The sequence below is a fragment of the Ranitomeya variabilis genome, chromosome 4, assembly GCF_051348905.1.
Source record: "Ranitomeya variabilis isolate aRanVar5 chromosome 4, aRanVar5.hap1, whole genome shotgun sequence".
NCBI lineage: Eukaryota > Metazoa > Chordata > Amphibia > Anura > Dendrobatidae > Ranitomeya > Ranitomeya variabilis.
This window is the reverse complement of record NC_135235.1, coordinates 771,560,711-771,581,763: the sequence shown is the minus strand read 5'-3', so window position 1 is coordinate 771,581,763 and position 21,053 is coordinate 771,560,711. Positions and strand designations below refer to the sequence as shown.

General features: G+C 44.8%; 2 protein-coding genes across 2 annotated transcripts in view; both read left to right on the top strand.

The window, feature by feature from the left end:
* The window catches only part of LOC143767132 (uncharacterized), a 57,809-nt gene extending 49,200 nt beyond the window's left edge, over window positions 1–8,609 (top strand). The window contains exon 7 of the mRNA XM_077255155.1: window positions 7,386–8,609. Within this exon, the coding sequence (XP_077111270.1) occupies window positions 7,386–8,494 (1,109 nt within the window). The 3' untranslated portion in view covers window positions 8,495–8,609. The remainder of the gene's footprint in view (window positions 1–7,385) is intronic.
* Window positions 1–21,053, top strand: part of LOC143768300 (uncharacterized) — a 401,106-nt gene that overhangs the window by 91,434 nt on the left and 288,619 nt on the right. The window lies entirely within an intron of this gene.

The following is a 21,053-nucleotide window of genomic DNA, read 5'->3' as shown; positions in this document are numbered from 1 at the left end:
CCGCGAAAAAAACGCTAACATTAAGCATCCTATGTAACAGAATGCAATCCGCATTTTTTGTGCACATGCTGCATTTTTTTCCTGAGTGGAATCGCAATCCAGAAAAAAACGCAGCATGTTCATTAAAATTGCGGAATCGCGGCGATTCTGCACCCATGGGAGTGCATTGATCTGCTTACTTCCCACACGGGGCTGTGCACACCATGCGGGAAGTAAGCAGATCATGTGCGGTTGGTACCCAGGGTGGAGGAGAGGAGACTCTCCTTCACGGACTGGGCACCATATAATTGGTAAAAAAAAAAAAAAGAATTAAAATAAAAAATAGCGATATACTCACCTTCTGGCGGCCCGACCTTCTCAGCGGCTTCCGTGGTGTGTGTGAAGGACCTGCGATGACGTCGCGGTCACGTGACTGCGGTCACGTGACCGCTACGTCAATGGAAGGTCCTGAACACAGCATCAATTAGGAACGGAAGCCGCTGAGGTGAGTATAACCTTTTTTTTTATTTGTTTTATTATTTTTAACATTCTACCTTTTTCTATAGATGCTGCATAGGCTGTAAAAAGTTGGTCACACTTGTCAAACACTATGTTTGACAAGTGTGACCAACCTGTCAAACAGTTTTCCAAGCGATGCTACAGATCGCTTGAAAAACTCTAGCATTCTGCAATCTAATTATGCTTGCAAAACGCTAGTTTTCTGCGGGTATATGCATGCTAAGTCTGCATGCGATATACCTGCGGCAGGAGGCGCAGGATTGCTGCAGAAATTTCCGCGGCAATTCTGCTACGTGTGAACTTAGCCTTAACATGTATGTCTATAATTTTAAGACCATCTCCAAGCAGCTTGATGTTCCTGTGACTACAGTTGCACCTATTATTCAGAAATGTAAGATCCATGGGCCTGTACCCAACCTTCCTGGACGTGGCTGCAGGAGGAAAATTGATGGCAAATCAAAGAGACGGATAATACAAATGGTAACAAAAGAGCTACAAAAACGTATAAACAGATTAAAGGTGAACTACAAGCTCAAGGAACATCAGTGTCAGATTGCACCATCTGTCGTATGAGCCAAAGTGGACTTCATGGGAGACGACCAAGGAGGACACCATTGTTGAAAAAAAAGATAAAAAAGCCAGCATGGAATTTGCCAAGCTACATGTTCACAAGCCCCAAAGCTTCTGGGAGAATGTCCTATGGACAGATGAGGCAAAAATTGAACTTTTTGGCAAGGCACATCAGTTCTATGTTCACACACGGAAAAATGAAGCATATCAAGAAAATAACACTGTCCCTACTGTGAAACATGGAGGAGGCTCTATTATGTTCTGGGGCTGCTTTGCTGCATCTGGCACACGGTGTCTAGAATCTGTGCAGGGTACAATGAAATCTCAAGACTATCGAGGGATTCTAGAGAGAAATGTGCTGCCCAGTGTCAGAAAGCTTGGTCTCAGTCGCAGCTCATGGGTCTTGCAACAGGATAATGACCCAAAGCACACAGATAAAAACCCCAAAATGGCTAAGAGGAAAACATTGGACTATTTTGAAGTGGCCTTCTGAGCCCTTACCTAAATCCTATTGAGCATGTCTGGAAAGAGCTGAAACATATCGTCTGGAAAAGGCAACCTTCACACACGAGACAACTGGAGCAGTTTACTCTTGAGGAGTGGGCCAAAATACCTGTCGAGAGGTGCAGAAGTCTCATTGACAGTTACAGGAATCGTTTGATTGCAGTAATTGCCTCAAAAGGTTGTGCAGCAAAATGTTAAGTTACGGGTCCCATCATTTCTGTCCAGGCCTATTTCATGAGTTTTATTTTTTTTTTATTCTGTGGAAGCATGGTTGAAAAGCAATGTCTGACTTTCATTTGTTCATTTTCATGATTTATTATTACTTTTGTCAGATTCAAGTTATTTCAGTGACCATTGTGGGTTTTTCTGTCATTAAACGAGGAATACCAACAATTTAGACCAAGTGTGTAGGAGGAATGAATGTTTTGACTCCACAGCCACTTTCCGGAAATTAACACACAGTGAATGTTGGAGAGTGAAAATTACACATTTGCATTTTATTACCCAGCACATAGTGCCCAGATTGTGCTCCAGGAGACACACACTGCAAATTAAGTGGATTCTTCTCACTATAATATTGCTAAATACAGGGATCCCAAATGCTGTTTGAGAATACTGCAAGACTCAGAAGTGAGAGCGGAATTTGCTGGATTGGTTTATAGAAACTCTGTTACTTTTCAACAGCCTTTGAGCCACTAATAGTGTGGGAACCTCAGTTTTTCCATTGACATGATGGACCTGAGTGGGGACTTGTTTTTTTTGTGAGATGAGAATAGGTATTATTTTCTCCTACATAACAATGATTGGTTTCTTTTTATTCGATATTTGGGAGGCAGAATGAACAAAAAGTTGAACACCACACACTACTGGTTCATCCAACAAGGTTTTCTATTAAGGTACCGTTACACTAAACGACTTACCAATGATCACGACCAACGATACAACCTGGCCGTGATCGTTGGTAAGTCATTGTGTGGTCGCTGGGGAGATTTCACACAGACTGCTCTCTCCAGCGACCAACGATCAGGGGAACGACTTCCGCATCGTTTAAACTGTCTTCAACTATGCCGAAGTCCCCCTGCAGCACCCGGGTAACCAGGGTAAAAATCGGGTTACTAAGCACAGGGCCGCGCTTAGTAACCCGATATTTACCCTGGTTACCATTGTAAAAGTAAAAAAAACCAAAACACTACATACTCACATTCTGATGTCTGTCACGTCCCCCGGCGTCCACAGGGTTACGCGCTGCTGCCGAGAGCTTCCTGCACTGACTGACTGTGTCAGCGCCGGTCGGCCGTAAAGCAGAGCACAGTGGTGACGTCACCGTCACAAAAAATTGTGGGTGAGGACAAATCGCAGGAGCTCGAGGATTAAATCACATACAGAGCCGTCCAGGTCGGAGGCCCCAAGGAAGAAACGGACCGCATCCAAGCCATGAGTATGATCAATACATGTATATAGGGTTTGAATATCAGCGGTGACCAATAGAACCTGCTGGTCCACAAAGACGCCGTCGACCCTAGTAAGGACGTCCGTCGTGTCACGTACATAAGATGGTAGATTTTCCACCAAGGGTTTTAGAAAGTGGTCTATAAACTTGCAAATTGGATCGGACAGACCTTCAATGCCGGACACTATTGGACGCCCAGGGGGTCGACAGCGTCTTTGTGGATTTTGGGCAAGAGATAAAAGGTTGGAGTCTTGGGGGACCTGACCGTCAGCCCCTCCAACATCTTTTTATCTATTATACCATTCTCATGGGCCTTTATGAGAATCTGCTGTAACTGAGATGAAAAAGAGGCAACTGGATTGTAGTACAATTTCGAATAGGTATTACCATCTTCTTGATTTGCGGTCCGATACCAGGCTTGACCTTTGCCCGGGACAGCTTTGGAAAGAGACCTTGGAAGTACTTGAAAGCTGCTGACTCCTTGTCAAGAGCCGTGATAAATTGCTTGATGAGGCCTAACTTGATGTGTAGTGGTGGCATCGGCATCTTCAGAGGTTCTATCAGCGGCTCCATCTTGACATTGCTCTTCCACACAGAGAACTCGGTCAGTCCTTTCTGTGATAGTGCACCTTAGTGTCACAGAGGCAAAGGAAATTTTGTGAAACCACCTTGAAGGCCTATCAGGAATTACACCATTTTGAAGTCTCCGATGACCTCCCATCCATAGTCATCCTACTTCAAGGCACTTAGCAACATCTTGATACTGGTGTAGTCCTCCTTGAGATACACAGAGTGAGCAATAGGGAAAGATGGGTAGTTTCTGTTGTGAAACAGCACAGCTTTGAGGCTCCGGGATGAACTGTCTATGAATAGGCACCATTCACTCGGGTTACACGTGATACCTATAGCCTCAAAAATATAAGCCATATTGTTGCAGAAGCACAACCCATCTTCTCAACAGAAGACATTGGAAAATGTTTGGTGACTCTTCCTTTGATCTGTGGCTTGGACACTTTCATCCAACAAGTTCCACTGTTTGAGCCTGGATGTCAGAAGCTCAGCATTGGACTCGGTAAGGCTACGTTCACATTTGCGGCCAGCGCCGCAGCGTCGGGCGCCGCAGCGGCGCCGCATGCGTCATGCGCCCCTATATTTAACATGGGGGCGCATGGACATGCGGCGCACTTGCGTTTTGCGCCGCATGCGTCGCTGCGGCGCCCGCGTCGGGGCGCAGAGGACGCAGCAAGTTGCATTTTTGCTGCGTCCAAATTCAGTGAAAAAAACGACGCATGCGGCGCAAAACGCAGCGTTGTGCATGCGTTTTGCTGCGTTTTTGTTTGCGTTGTGCGCTGCGGCGCCGACGCTGCGGCGCACAACGCAAATGTGAACGTAGCCTAAGACGAAGGTCTCTGATTAAATGGTTATAATATAAATATATAACTTGGCACTCAACGTTTGTTTAATTTGAAGATTTTTAATGCAGTCCAGCAAAAATAAACAACGTTTCAGTCCTCACCGGACCTTCATCAGGAACTGCGATACATGATCAACAGAAGACAACAGAAGCCACGGGATGCCACGTTGGAGAGATCGTCTCACGCCCACTGAATCACCACTGGTTAGGACGCAAACTTATCCATCTCCCACGGGACTCACCCTTGGTTCCTATGACCATAACAATATTGTTGTCACTAGGGCGAACCCGTTACATAGAGAAACCTTGGGGCCTTATAGCGTACATCTATACTCCCTAACAGACAGCTAGTGGGAGTGTACCCACTATTACACACGGAGGGAGCGCCTTCACCCAGGCACCAGATCTCTACCAGTGAGCAATATAAACCATGTTTTGTTTTGTTTTTTTCCCACAATCATCAGCTGTGTACATATGACAAATTATGCCTTCATTTTAATTTCGATTATAGGTTCCTCAGGACACATTATAAAGTAATAGGGTGACCTTTTGCCTTACCTGGGAGTTTTTGGTCAGTGACATAATCACTACAGCTATACATCATATATGCATTCCTAAAATTATTCTTACACTTATCCTTTGCATTATTTTTTACTTTTGTTTGGTTAGGCTCTATACACGGTCACGGACCCACTATAGTACTCGCAAGTACACAGTGGTTATTCCCTCCATAGCAACAGTATGTCTCCTCACTCCTACCACTTACCTAAGCCACCATACCCTGTACTCCTCATATAGCCACATTACCTAGCCCTGTAGCCTATCCTATATTCCACTATATTCCACCATATTGGGATTTAAACAGCACCTAGCAGTCCGGTGTACTTCTAGATGATCAGTCTCTCTCTTTTCTCTATTTATTCTTCCTTTGCTTCTGAGCACGGAGATCACGCCAGATTGGCTGTTGTTGTTATTATGATTTTGTATTTGTTACATGTGTCTTTGAATGATTTTGTACCAATGACATTGTCATGTATGTATATTCTCATTTAATTATGCACCCTTTGATCATGTATCGCAGTTCCTGATGAAGGTCCGGTGAGGACCGAAACGTTGTTTATTTTTGCTTTACTGCATTAAAAGTCTTCAAATAAACAAAAGTTAAGTGCCAAGTTATATATTTATATTATTCACGGGTTGGGCTCCCACTTGTGCACCACTTTTCAGCTGGGCAACGATATATTCACAATATCTGATTAATTGGTTGACATCTTTCTGGTTAGGAAAGTATGGCCTTCTTTCCTCAATCGCATCTGTGAAAACGTAATCTTGATCTCCAATATCTTTCTCGCTGTCCAACTTGCTGCTTTTTCCTGAAAATGGCTGATCCCTCTTCGGGGGAGTTGGAACAGGCATCTCAGGCCAGTGTGGTACTGGGGCAATGGAAGAAGGAATGTCTGGATAAATGATTTGAGGCATATTCTTGCCTGTGCTACGTTTGGTAGGATCCACCATGCAGAAGTAGCAGTTACTTGAGTGGTCAGTCAGTTGCCGCCAAATTCGCAGGATATCAAACTTTATGGCTCTTTTCTCCCCTGTACCAACCTGTAACATATGAGATATAATTAATTATATAAATGTAAAAGCATGAAATTTTGCACATTACGTAATACATATTTTACTATAGTGCATTGACATATGTGAAAAATTTGTCAATTGCAACTCCTTAAACTGTACTAGATCTAAATCATTGAAATTCGACAAAATAAAGCACTGCCATCTAAATGAGCAGCAATTGTTCATCTTACCTTCAAGAGTTTTTTTGCAATATTCGCATGTGAAATGAGGTACCCAGGACTTGTCTTGATCCCTGACAGGCGTGCCGAAATATGCCTTGTAGGCCTCACACATCTTACGACATGCTTTCATGATACAGATTGGGACAATTGTGGTAAATTTCTGCGCTGCTGAATCACTAGAATTCCAGAATCATTAGTACATGTGGCTTTATTATTCTACGCGTTTCAGAGTTCAAGACTCCTTCATTAAGAAACACCACCGGGACATGATGTTCCGGTGGTGTGTCCTGATGAAGGAGTCTTGAACTCTGAAGCACGTAGAATAATAAAGCCACATGTACTAATAATTCTGGAATTCTAGTGACTCAGCAGTGCAGAAATTTACCACAATTGTCCCAATCTGTATCTAACGGCTGGTCCTTCCTGGACTCGTGGATCTGCTGCAGCAAATCCTTTCAATGATTCAACTCGGCTACATCTGGTGAGTGCAATCCTATGGATTAACCTTCTCAGCTAAGACACTATTTGCGCTCTTTCCTTCACCAGTTTTCATAGGACATGCATTCATTGAATACTTTCTCACTCTTGTCTTTATAAATTGTCCACACACGTAGCAAAATGCATCTGCTGGGCGCATACAACCTCTTGATGCCATCTAAAAAAAAGATTCCTCTTTTACTATGATTCGTTATTCTCTTACTCGGCAATAACATAAACTGAAATGTTGGTTCGAGTCACCTATGCTTTTATACTTGTATGACTACTATTGAACAGTTTGAGAGTGTTCTAGGAAGTTCTAAAAGTTTCTAAAAACTTCTAAATCTGGAAAATTGTAGAAACCTCTGCGCAATTCTAGCAATTCAAGAATCGAGATTTTTACCGTAAACAGATACATTTCAAAATGTCATTGTCCTCCTGATCACAGAAGCAAAGTTTTGGTGGACCAACAACTATTTTCTATTTGTTTTATGCATAACGGGTTAGGAAAACACACTTTCTACCCAGGAAGAAAAAATTATTGTTACATAGTGTAATTAAAGGGGTTTTTTTTACATAGCTTGCCATTTTTATGGACAGTTTAAGTAGAAATGTTCAAAAATATAAAACTCAAGGATATTTTATTAAAAAATAATAATTGTTTTTATCTTAGCAGATGACTGTACCAGGAGATCAGAGGGACAGCTGGCATCTTCAGTTTTTAAATCTGATGATTTTGAGATCGTACAAGATACAGCTGAAGTGATTGCTGTTACTCCAGATATATCATCATCCTTTCACAGCAAAGATCTGTCATCTAATCCTATGAAGCAGGTCCCATCCTCTGATATGTTACCGGCTACTAAGGAAAATCAAAGTCACAAAAGAGGCATTAAAAAACAAACTGCTCCTAAAGCAAATAAGTCATTTTCATGTTCAGATTGTGGGAAATGTTTTAACAAGAAATTACATTTTGTTACTCACCATAGAACTCACACAAGGGAGAAGCTTTTTTCATGTTCAGAATGTGGGAAATGTTTTAATCGGAAATCAGATTTGGTTAATCACCAGAGAACTCACATGGGGGAGAAGCCTTTTTCCTGCTCAGAATGTGGAAAATCTTTAAAATGGAAATTAGATTTGGTTAAACACCATAGAACTCACACAGGGGAGAAGCCTTTTTCTTGTTCAGAATGTGGGAAATGTTTTACCATCAAAGAGAATCTTGTTAGACACCAAAGAACCCACACAGGAGAGAAGCCTTTTTCATGTTTAGAATGTAAAAAATGTTTTATCCAGAAATTAGATTTGGTTAATCACCATAGAACTCACACGGGGGAGAAGCCTTTTTCCTGTTCAGAATGTGGAAAATGTTTTAAATGGAAATTAGATTTGGTTAAACACCATAGAACTCACATGGGGGAGAAGCCTTTTTCCTGTTCAGAATGTGGGAAATGTTTTACCTATAAAGGGAATCTTGTTGAACATCAAAAAACCCACACAGGGGAGAAGCCTTTTTCCTGTTCAGAATGTGGGAAATGTTTTAACCAGAAAGGGAATCTTGTTAGACATCAGAGGGCACACACAGGGGAGAAGCCTTTTTCCTGTTCAGAATGTGGGAAATATTTTAACCGGAAATGGCTTCTTGTTAGACATCAGAGAACTCACACAGAGGAGAAGCCTTATTCCTGTTCAGAATGTAGGAAATATTTCAAATGGAAATGGCATCTTGTTAGACATCAGAGCAGTCACACAGAGGAGAAGCCTTTTTCAATTTCTTAATGTGGGAAATATTTTACTTGGAAATCAATTGTTAATAAACATCAGAGACGTCACATAGGGGAGAAGCCTTTTTATGTTCATAATGTTGGAATTGTTTTAACCATAAATGAATCTTCTGAAATGGGTTGTCTCTTGTCATTCCTCACGTTTGCTGAAAAAAAGGATAAAACTGAACCTTATTAATTCCAAATGTAAAACTAGTCCTATAATTTACCCCCTGAAGGTTAGTCAGAAGGTGACTAATAGAAAAAACATGTACCCCACAGTTCAGTATATAGGGTGAGGTGACGTATACACACTCACTCTCCAAGCCTCTCATTTCTACGGATTTCATCGTCCTCTCCAAAGGAGACTCATCAGGAGACTATTTAATATTCACCTATATTCAAGTGAGACTAGACAAAAAAAAACACTAAAGTCATGTATCATGTTATTCGAAACAGAAAACCAGCCACATATTGGCAGATCCCAGACCACAAACAATATACTTTGTAAGTTTATAAGCCACTCCAGTGTCAGGAATAGATAGTATGTGAAAATATAGTATAATTCTTGTGTTTTCCTCCTATAGGGACTGCCCTAGTTTGGTATTATAACAGCTGTTATTTAGTAGTGCAGACAAATTGTCCTAGACTAAACTCCATTTTCAGACGGCCCAATATGTACCACCAGGGGCGGATTATAAGAGGGTCAATCTGGGCGGTAGCCCAGGGCCCAGTGGTGTGGGGGGGCCCTGGGCTACTACACAGATTGCCCACCGCCAACAGGGCTTACTGCCCGTGCCCTGACTGGCGTATCATTTATGGGCCCGGTGGGCAGACAGAGGGGGGCCCGCATCGGGCCCCGTCTCATCTGCTCACCGGGCCCATACCGGCTTTACGGCGGTTTCCTATTGACGTGCCCGCACGTCAATAGTTAACAACAGCCGCCAGCCAATTGGAGGCCGGCAGCTGAAGTTTTCTTCATGTGGTGTAATGTAGAAGTTGGGAAAAATTAAGTAATGTGTTCTGCAAGCGGAGCTTGAGATAACTGTGTTATTTCCTGCAGAGACAAGTCCTGGCTGGAAGAAGTGATGGCGGTCTGTGCTGGATGAAAGATGAAGGACTTCACCTAGATGCGTCACTGGTGAGTCAGTGTTACCTATACACTGACACTATAAACTGTATACTATATACAGAGCTCCTGTATATAATGTCACCAATGATCACTGTATTACCTATACACTATATACAGAGGTCCTGTGTACAATGTCACCAGTGATCATTGTATTACCTATACATTATATACAGAGCTCCTGTGTACAATGTCACCAGTGATCTCTGTATTACCTCTACACAGACACTGCATACTAAGTACAGATCTCCTGTGTATAATGGCACTTATGCTGATAGTATTGTGTTTTTTTTTATTACTGATCAGTATTGTAGTATTCAGTCACTATGTGGTGGTAATATGTGGTCTGGAAATGGTGTTGTGGTATTTGTCCCTTGTATGTGCTATTTGGTCACCAAATGGTGGTAATGTGTGGTCTTGACATGGTGCGGTGGTATTTCTTCCTTCCTTGTATGTGATATTATTCGGGCACTGGTGGTAATATGTGGTCTTGACATGGCGCGGTGGTATTTGCTCCTTGTATGTGATATTGGTCAAAATATCCCTAAATTGTATTGCATATTTTAACAAATATTTAATAGGTTACAGTAGAGTAGGGCCCGGCCATTTTTCTGGAATAATCTGGTTCAGGTATCACATGACCCCCATCACATGACCCCGTCACATGACCGGGGGGGGGGGGGGCACAGTGTCTGAACAGCCCGGGGCCCTGGCTACCCTTAATCCACCCCTGTATACCACTCAGGGAAAACTTATCTGCTTCCAAAGATCAATAGCAGCTCCTAACTAATGGCCATGCTGCGGTCTGTCAAGGAATGAGGGCAATATCGTTATAAAGACTAGGGATGTGTGCAATCATAATGTCTGGGAGATCTGTGCCATTATTTAGTATGAATATGGAGATTATCTCTGAAAGTTCAGTGTTCCCTGAGCGGTATATACTGTATTCTCACATACTATCTATTCCTGACAGTGGAGTGGCGTATAAACTTACAAAGTATATAGTTTGGATTCTGCCGATATGTGGCTGGTTTTCTGACTGTTTCGGACAACATGATACATGATTTTAGGGTTTTCTTCGTCTAGTCTCGCTTGAATATAGTTCAGTAATAAATAGTCTCCTGATGAATGAATCCAATGAATATTCATTTCTCTTAAGTAGCGGCACACGTGACCGTCGGCAGCAGCAGGAAGCCAGCGGCTGACACTGCGCACTACTGAAGTGCAATGAATACTCACCGCAGCTGTGCTCTGCTTGTGTGTAGTGCATGACATCCCTGCCATGTACTGCTTGCAAGCATAAAGCAGCTGCTGGCATTGGAGCAGGACGCTGCAAGGGAGCACCGGGTCAGTAAGTGTAATGTTTCTTTTGTTTTTGTTTTCTGATGGGGCCAGGCATAGCAGGATCGGGTTGGGTGGACAATTATAAGGATTGGGCCATGCATACCAGGACCAGTATGGGGGCCAATGATACCAGGATAAGGATGAGGGCCATGCATACCATGACGAGATGGGGGCACTGCATAAAAGGACGGGGATGGGGGCCAATCATACCAGAATAGGCATGGTGCCCTGTATACTATGACGAGATGGGGTCCTGCATGCCAGGATGAGATGAGGGCCCTGCATACCAGGATAAGGATGGGAGCTATGCACACTATGACGAGATGGGGGCACTGCATACCAGGCCTGGGGCCAATCATACCAAAATAAGGATGGTGCCCTGCATACTATGACGAGTTGGGGGCCATGCATACCAGGGTAGGGATGAGGGTCCATGCATACCAGGGTAGGGAGGGGGGAGCCATACATACCAGGGTAGGGATGAGTGGGCCATGTGTATCAGGATGGGGACCATATATACCCGGATAGGGGATATTAAGTACAGAACTGACCACAATTTTTGCTTCAATTTTTTTTTTCACCATACAACTATTTTTAATTCCATACATCCATGGTTGTACAACAAATCCAGGTATATGGCCAACATACAATGTCCTCAGTCCACAAGTTCCCAATCTGAGATCAGTAGTTCCACTGGCTCCGTACCAGGCGATACCCACTGTCTCCCAACTTTTGGTTGGCCCACAGCTTTTGGTATCTCCAGCCGGTATAGCTTGCAGTCACAGCCTATGTTCTTCTAGATCAGTATTTCCCAAACTCCAGTCCTCACGGACCCCACGGGTCATGTTTCCAGGATTTCCATAGTGTTGCACACATGAGACAATTCCTGATGCCTTCATGATACGTCCACTACTTGCTCAATACTAAGGAAATCCTGAAAACATGACCTGTGGAGTCCATGAGGACTGGAGTTTGGGAAACACTGCTCTAGATGATGGATATCATGACCGAAGCTCATTGATACCCCTCCAGCCAACAATCCCTCTCCAAAACTCCATAGTTCATCCATCCATCCCAGCTCAGAACTTCTCACATAGAAGTCACTCCAACAACTGCCTGATTCAATCCATGTGCCTTTTTTCTCCCTCCCCCTGAAACATTTCCTTTAGTTCAGAGAACAAAGCATATTCCATCACCTGAGGCTGATGAGAGACCAACTGTGGTGACGGCTCCCCTGAGTCTACAATCCTCATCCCCACAATGGGCCTAGGCTGGTAGAACAATGGATAAGATGATTGCTTTAAATTTACCCTTAGCAACCTACTGTCTGTCCTTAAGGTACCGTTACACTAAAAGACTTACCAACGATCACGACCAGCGATACGACCTGGCCGTGATCGTTGGTAAGTCGTTGTGTGGTCGCTGGGGAGCTGTCACACAGACAGCTCTCTCCAGCGACCAACGATCAGGGGAATGACTTCAGCATCGTTGAAACTGTCTTCAACGATGCCAAAGTCCCCCTGCAGCACCCGGGTAACCAGGGTAAACATCGGGTTACTAAGCGCAGGGCCGCGCTTAGTAACCCGATATTTACCCTGGTTACCATTGTAAAAGTTAAAAAAAAAACACTACATACTCAACTTCTGATGTCTGTCACGTCCCCTGGCATCCACAGGGTTACGCGCTGCTGCCGAGAGCTTCCTGCACTGAATGTGTCAGCGCCGGCAGCAGTGGTGACGTCACCGCTGTGCTTTACGGCCGGCACTGACACATTCAGTGCAGGAGCTCTCGGCAGCAGCGCGTAACTTTTTTAACTTTTACAATGGTAACCAGGGTAAATATCGGGTTACTAAGCGCGGCCCTGCGCTTAGTAACCCGATATTTACACTGGTTACAAGTGAACACATTGCTGGATCGGCGTCACACATGCCGATCCAGCGATGACAGCGGGTGATCAGTGACGAAATAAAGTTCTGGACTTCTAGCTCCGACCAGCGATATCACAGCGGGATCCAGATCGCTGCTGCGTGTCAAACTCAATGAGATCGCTATCCAGGACGCTGCAACGTCACGGATCGTCGTCGTTCTGGCTGCAAAGTCGCTTAGTGTGAAGGTACCTTTAGGTTTACATAAGATCTAGCCTGCTTGTCTTCCTCTGCTTACTATCAATGTATGTAAACATTGATTCCTGAGGATGAACTGAGGAGCAAAAATATCTCATAAAACACAACAATATCGACACAACCGGTGCTCCGTGCTGAAAACAGTCTCCGCTCTTCGTCCATTTGTCCTATAGTCTTTGGTAAGCAGCCATATCCTCACATTCCTCCCCCACTTTTTTCAGCACGGACCTTCATTAGAACAAAACTTTGTCATCATCCAGTTTCCTCAAGGCATATACCATGTCATCCTTGCGAATAAACTCCACAGTCCCCATTCCATCCTGGTGTATATCGGCATAGAAGACATCACCACCTTGTCTCATATGATCTTTCAGATCCTGCCAACTCCCCGATGGGGGAAGCCCTGAGACCAGGACTCTGTTAAAGTTAGCTGGGACGGGGTCTGTTTGTTCTGCAGGGTCCTCCATATCCTCCCCCCGATCAAAGGTTAGACCAGAGAATCTCCACACATACCTGATGAGAACTGAACTTGTATCCAACCCCAAAGTGCTGACCCCCAGCTGGGGGAATGGTCACTTGGCGGCCTGGTAAATAACGTTCTGGAGGGCATTATGTGGGCTGACCAGGAGATGGTAGACCCGAAGTCCCGGGGTCACCTCTCTGATGTAATTTACCTCCCTGAGGTCACATAGCACAGCAGCCTTGCAGCGCTGGAGTCCTGGGTTCAAACCCCACCAAGGACAACATCTGCAAAGAGTTTGTATGTTCTCTCCGTGTTTGCGTGGGTTTCCTCTGGGTACTCTGGGTTCCGCCCACATTCCAAAGACATACTGATAGGGAATTCTGATTGTGAGCCCCAACGGCGACAGCGATGATAATGTCTGTAAAGCGCTGCAGAATATGTTAGCTATATAAAAATAAAGATTATTATTATTATTCCTTCATGGTAACAGTCATTACATTTTGTGCGTTACCACTGGCAAGGGAGTAGTCGGCATGTTGAGACTGCTCTCCTCCGTCTTGGCTGATGCAGTGTGAACCGATCCCCGGCTTTGGTTTACGACATTGGCCCAGTGGCACACCAACCCTGCTCCTAGGTTGTTTCCAAGCAACACATCTACTGGTAGGTGCCGCACTACTCCTACATGCACCATTCCACACCTGTGACCCCAGTCTAAATGTAGTCGGGCCCTCTGAATGTTCAGAGATTCTCCTCTGGCTATGTTGACTAACATCCGGCTGCCGGTAACAATACGCTGGTCCGGTACTAGATGCTCTTTGATCAATGTAACAGAGGCTCCTGAGTCATGGAGCCCCACAGCCTCCATGCCCTCTACCCAGACCGGCTGCAGATGCTGGTTCATGATCACTGAGGTGTCCCATCTAGTCCGGGACACTTGTCCTTGCACCACATATACCTCTTCCAGTTGGGGTAGTGGGAGCCTCTCTCCTTCAGCATTCCAGCCCCATTGTAGCACAGTGTTCACCGGTTGGGGACGTGGATTATGTGGGCTAGAATATTCCTGGAATTCCAATGCGTCCACAGTTACAGCAGCTTTACCCTCTTCGCCCCGACGAGGGCTGCACTGGGGAACTTGGAAAACCTCCCCCTCTTTGTGAAGTCCGAAATCCCCTCAGTTCCTCCTCTGTCCAGTCGATAGGTCTCACTGGTCTCCATGTAAGCTCCTGTTCATGACTCGCCGGGGCTGTACTTCCTTGTAGCCTGGGTCGATGAGCAGACCAATCATCTGCCAATCTTGCAGCCTCATCCAGGCTGAGTGGTTTTCTATCCGCCACACTTTCTTTTAAGTCACCTGGGAGTTGAGACATAAATTGTTCCAGCATGAAGATATCCAACACATGTTCTGCTTCCCGAACTCCCAGTCCTATCCACCAAGTGCATGCCGTATGTAGTATGTTAGCAAATCCCCGATGTGTGTGTGTGCATCGGGCTTATCAGACTCCCGAAACTTCGGTAGGTTTCAGGCATGACGGCACGCTTCTCTAGTAATGCGCTGCGAATGGTAGAGTATTATCTCTGATCTCCAGAAGACAAGTTATTAAAAGCTTCTCTTGTTTCTCCAGTCAGGCCAATGCTCATATATCTGGGCCATTCAGTGACTAACACCTCATGTAGCAGGCAGAGGTTCTCAAATAACCGGAGATGTTCATCAATTTCAAAGGTGTCCTCATTGAACTGTGGTATATACTGGTATCTTAAAGATGGGGGCCCATCTCTCCTGTAATCCACTGTCCTCTGCGCTGGGGCTGGTGGTGGTACTGCTACATGCACACCCAGATATTCGCTTAACACTGCCGCCCTCTATCTCCATGGCCCGCTCTCCTAGCGCATCCAGCATCCGCCTCAGCTCATTCGGTCGATCCTCCACCATCTGGATGTAGGTCTTGGGCTGTGGTCCCTCCTCATGTGGTTGTTCATGGTCCCAGTTGTCCAAGCATTGTATTAGGGTTGCCCGCTGGTCCTCCAGGAGCCGCTCTAGCTCTCTCTCAGAGCAAAGGTCTCTCAGTCTCTCCTTTTTAATTTCAACATGTTTTTATTGGAATTTTTAACTGAAAAAAACAAACAAAACACAGTGGAAACATATTCCCTCGCAGGGGAATTTTTAGCTTATTATAAGAAACATAACTGACATGGGGAAAGACAATACAATGACAACAAGAGGATAAAACAGTAGGGAAGGGAGTATTGAATCCACCGTAAACATTGTAGCATCATTATTTTTTCGATACCTCGGTTTCAATTATAGTTCCAGTCCGATCTCAACCGCACAGCGAACCAAGGACAAACACAGATTGATTTTGTATTGAGGTTCTAGATCTAATTCCCCATTTTTCCAGTCCGAAGACGTTACGGTGAAAGACGTAAAATCTGGTCCATTTGTGTATCAGATTCCAATTCCATCCATGGTCTCCAAATCTTAATGAACTGCTCCCACATGTAATTTCTAGTAGCTTCAATGCATTCACAAAGCATAATATTATTCATCTTTTCTTTAACAAGCAGTAATGACAGCTTTGGGGATTTCCATTTTCCTGCTATATGAAATTTGTTAGCCATGAAAAGAAAATTTACTAATCTATGAAGACCTTTAGGAAGAGATGGGTGCTTTGCCCCAAGGAGGAAGACAGAAGGATCTAGAATGATTTTTTTTTTTGCCAATCAATTGATTCACCATGAGATTCACTCTATGCCAGAGAGCCGAGACTGCTGGACAGGTCCACCAGATGTTTCATGTCCCCCGGTAGACCACAGCCTCAAAAGCATACAGCTGAAATATTTGGATATATACTGTGAAGTTTAGTGGGCACTAGGTGGGTTCTGTGGAGGACCTTTAATGAGGTCTCCACAAGGGACGATTGATGGCTTCCCTTGGACAATGTATCACAGCAAGATCTCCAATCCTCCAGTGGCAAATCAAACCCCATCTCCTACTGTATCATAAATTTCAATTTTTTCTCATCATGAGGTGGGTTAATAATTGAGTATATTAAACATATTGTTCCTCTTCCCATTGGGTCACTAATGCATTTTTGCTCAAAACTAGACACATGTAGGGAGTTTTATACCTGTGGGTCCTCTTCCCTATATATACCTGTGTGTGATCTCCTCCTGTATATAGTGTATACCTGTATATCATCTCCTCCTGTATATAGTATATACCTGTGTGTCATCTCCCCTGTATATAGTATATACCTGTATGTCATCTCCTCCTGTATATAGTATATACCTGTATGTCATCTCCTCCTGTATATAGTATATACCTTTGTCCTCTCCTCTGTATATAGTATGTACCTGTGTCCTCTCCCCTGTATATAGTATATACCTGTGTGTCTTCTCCCCTGTATATAGTATATACCTGTGTGCCATCTCCCCTGTATATAGTGTATACCTGTATGTCATCTCCCCTGTATATAGTATATACCTGTATGTCATCTCCTCCTGTATATAGTATATACCTGTGTGTCATCTCCCCTGTATATAGTATATACCTGTGTGTCCTCTCCTCTGTATATAGTATATACCTGTGTGTCTTCTCCCCTGTATATAGTATATACCTGTATGTCATCTCCCCTGTATATAGTATATACCTGTATGTCATCTCCTCCTGTATATAGTATATACCTGTGTGTCATCTCCCCTGTATATAGTATACTAGACTGTGGCCCGATTCTAATGCATCGGGTATTCTAGAATATGCATGTCCCCGTAGTATATGGACAATGATGATTCCAGAATTCACGGCAGACTGTGCCCGTCGCTGATTGGTCGAGGCAACCTTTATGACATCATCGTCGCCATGGCAACCATTATGACATCTATGTCGATACTGTGCCCGTCGCTGATTGGTCGAGGCCTGGCGGCCTCGACCAATCAGAGACGCGGGATTTCCAGGACAGACAGACAGACAGACAGACAGACAGACGGAAAAACCCTTAGACAATTATATATATAGATACCTGTATGTCATCTCCTCCTGTATATAGTATATACCTTTGTCCTCTTCTCTGTATATAGTATGTACCTGTGTCCTCTCCCCTGTATATAGTATATACCTGTGTGTCTTCTCCCCTGTATATAGTATATACCTGTGTGTCATCTCCCCTGTATATAGTATATACCTGTATGTCATCTCCCCTGTATATAGTATATACCTGTATGTCATCTCCTCCTGTATATAGTATATACCTGTGTGTCATCTCTAGTGTTGAGCGATACCGTCCGATACTTGAAAGTATCGGTATCGGAAAGTATCGGCCGATACCGGCAAAGTATCGGATCCAATCCGATACCGATACCCGATACCAATACAAGTCAATGGGACTCAAGTATCGGACGGTATCCCTGATGGTTCTCAGGGTCTGAAGGAGAGGAAACTCTCCTTCAGGCCCTGGGATCCATATTAATGTGTAAAAGAAAGAATTAAAATAAAAAATATTGCTATACTCACCTCTCCGACGCAGCCTGCACCTTACCGAGGGAAGCGGCAGCGTTCTTTGTTTAAAATTTGCGCTTTTCTTTCCTTACGTGAAGTCCCGGCTTGTGATTGGTCGCATGCCGCCCATGTGGCGGCGACGCAACCAATCACAGCAAGCCGTGACGTAATTTCAGGTAATTCAGTATTTTAAAATTACGCTCCGGCTTTGTGATTGGTTGCGTCGCAGTCACATGGGCGACGCAACCAATCACAGCAAGCCGTGACGTAATTTCAGGTCCTTAAGGATTTTAAAATTACGTCCCGGCTTTGTGATTGGTTGCGTCGCAGTCACATGGGCGACGCAACCAATCACAAGCCGTGACGTCACGGGAGGCTGGACACGCGCGCATTTTAAAATGGGCGCGTGTCCAGCCTCCCGTGACGTCCCGGCTTGTGATTGGTTGCGGCGCGGTCAACCAATCACAAGCCGGGAGGCTGGACACGCGCGCATTTTAAAATGGGCGCGTGTCCAGCCTCCCGTGACGTCCCGGCTTGTGATTGGTTGCGGCGCGGTCAACCAATCACAAGCCGGGAGGCTGGACACGCGCGCATTTTAAAATGGGCGCGTGTCCAGCCTCCCGTGACGTCCCGGCTTGTGATTGGTTGCGGCGCGGTCAACCAATCACAAGCCGGGAGGCTGGACACGCGCGCATTTTAAAATGGGCGCGTGTCCAGCCTCCCGTGACGTCCCGGCTTGTGATTGGTTGCGTCGCGGTCAACCAATCACAAGCCGGGAGGCTGGACACGCGCCCATTTTAAAATGCGCGCGTGTCCAGCCTCCCGGCTTGTGATTGGTTGACCGCGCCGCAACCAATCACAAGCCGGGACGTCACGGGAGGCTGGACACGCGCCCATTTTAAAATGCGCGCGTGTCCAGCCTCCCGGCTTGTGATTGGTTGACCGCGCCGCAACCAATCACAAGCCGGGACGTCACGGGAGGCTGGACACGCGCCCATTTTAAAATGCGCGCGTGTCCAGCCTCCCGTGACGTCACGGCTTGTGATTGGTTGCGTCGCCCATGTGACTGCAACGCAACCAATCACAAAGCCGGGACGTAATTTTAAAATCCTTAAGGACCTGAAATTACGTCACGGCTTGCTGTGATTGGTTGCGTCGCCCATGTGACTGCGACGCAACCAATCACAAAGCCGGAGCGTAATTTTAAAATACTGAATGACCTGAAATTACGTCACGGCTTGCTGTGATTGGTTGCGTCGCCGCCACATGGGCGGCATGCGACCAATCACAAGCCGGGACTTCACGTAAGGAAAGAAAAGCGCGAATTTTAAACAAAGAACGCTGCCGCTTCCCTCGGTAAGGTGCAGGCTGCGTCGGAGAGGTGAGTATAGCAATATTTTTTATTTTAATTCTCTCTTTTACACATTTTTACATTAATGTTGTTTCGATACCGATACCCGATACCACAAAAGTATCGGATCTCGGTATCGGAATTCCGATACCCGCAAGTATCGGCCGATACCCGATACTTGCGGTATCGGAATGCTCAACACTAGTCATCTCCCCTGTATATAGTATATACCTGTGTGTCCTCTCCTCTGTATATAGTATATACCTGTGTGTCTTCTCCCCTGTATATAGTATAAACCTGTATGTCATCTCCCCTGTATATAGTATATACCTGTATGTCATCTCCTCCTGTATATAGTATATACCTGTATGTCATCTATCCTGTATAAAGTATATACCTGTATGTCATCTCTCCTGTATATAGTATACACTTGTGTGTCATCTCCCCTGTATATAGTGTATACTTGTGTGTCCTCTCCTCTGTATATAGTACATACCTGTGTCATCTCCTTTTGTATATAGTATATACCTGTATGTCATCTCCCCTGTATATAATATATACCTGTATGTCATCTACCCTGTATATAGTTTATACCTGTATGTCATCTCCTCTTGTATATAGCATATACCTGTGTGTCATCTCACCTGTATATAGTGTATACCTGTATGTCATCTCCCCTGTATATAGTATATACCTGTTTCATCTCCCCTGTTTATAGTATATTCCTGTAAGGCATCTCCACTGTATATAGTATATATCTGTATGTCATCTCCCCTTTATATAGTATATACCTTTGTTTCTTCTCCCCTGTATGTAGCTATACCTGTATGTCATTTCCCCTGTATATTATTATTATTATTTATTATTATAGCGCCATTTATTCCATGGCGCTTTACATGTGAGGAGGGGTATACATAATAAAAACAGGTACAATAATCTTGAACAATACAAGTCGCAACTGGTACAGGAGGAGAGAGGACCCTGCCCGCGTAGGCTCACAATCTACAAGGGATGGGTGAGGATACAGTAGGTGAGGATAGAGCTGGTCATGCAGTGGTTTGGTCAATCGGTGGTTACTGCAGGTTGTAGGCTTGCCAGAAGAGGTGGGTCTTCAGGTTCTTTTTGAAGGTTTCGATGGTAGGTGAAAGTCTAATATGTTGTGGTAGAGAGTTCCAGAGTAGAGGTGATGTGCGAGAGAAATCTTGTATGCGATTGTGGGAAGAGGAGATAAGAGGGGAGTAGAGAAGGAGATCTTGTGAGGATCGGAGGTTGCGGGCAGGAAAGTACCGGGAGATGAGGTCACAGATGTATGGAGGAGACAGGTTGTGGATGGCTTTGTATGTCATGGTTAGGCTTTTGTACTGGAGTCTCTGGGTAATGGGGAGCCAGTGAAGGGATTGACATAGGGGAGAGGCCGGGGAATAGTGGGAGGACAGGTGGATTAGTCGGGCAGCAGAGTTTAGAATAGATTGGAGGGGTGCGAGAGTGTTAGAGGGGAGGCCACAGAGCAGGAGGTTACAGTAGTCGAGGCGGGAGATGAGGGCATGGACTAGGGTTTTTGCAGATTCTTGGTTTAGGAATGTACAGATCCATGAAATATTTTTGGGTTGATGGCGGCAGGAAGTGGGAAGGGCTTGGATATGTGGTTTGAAGGACAGATCAGTGTCAAAGAT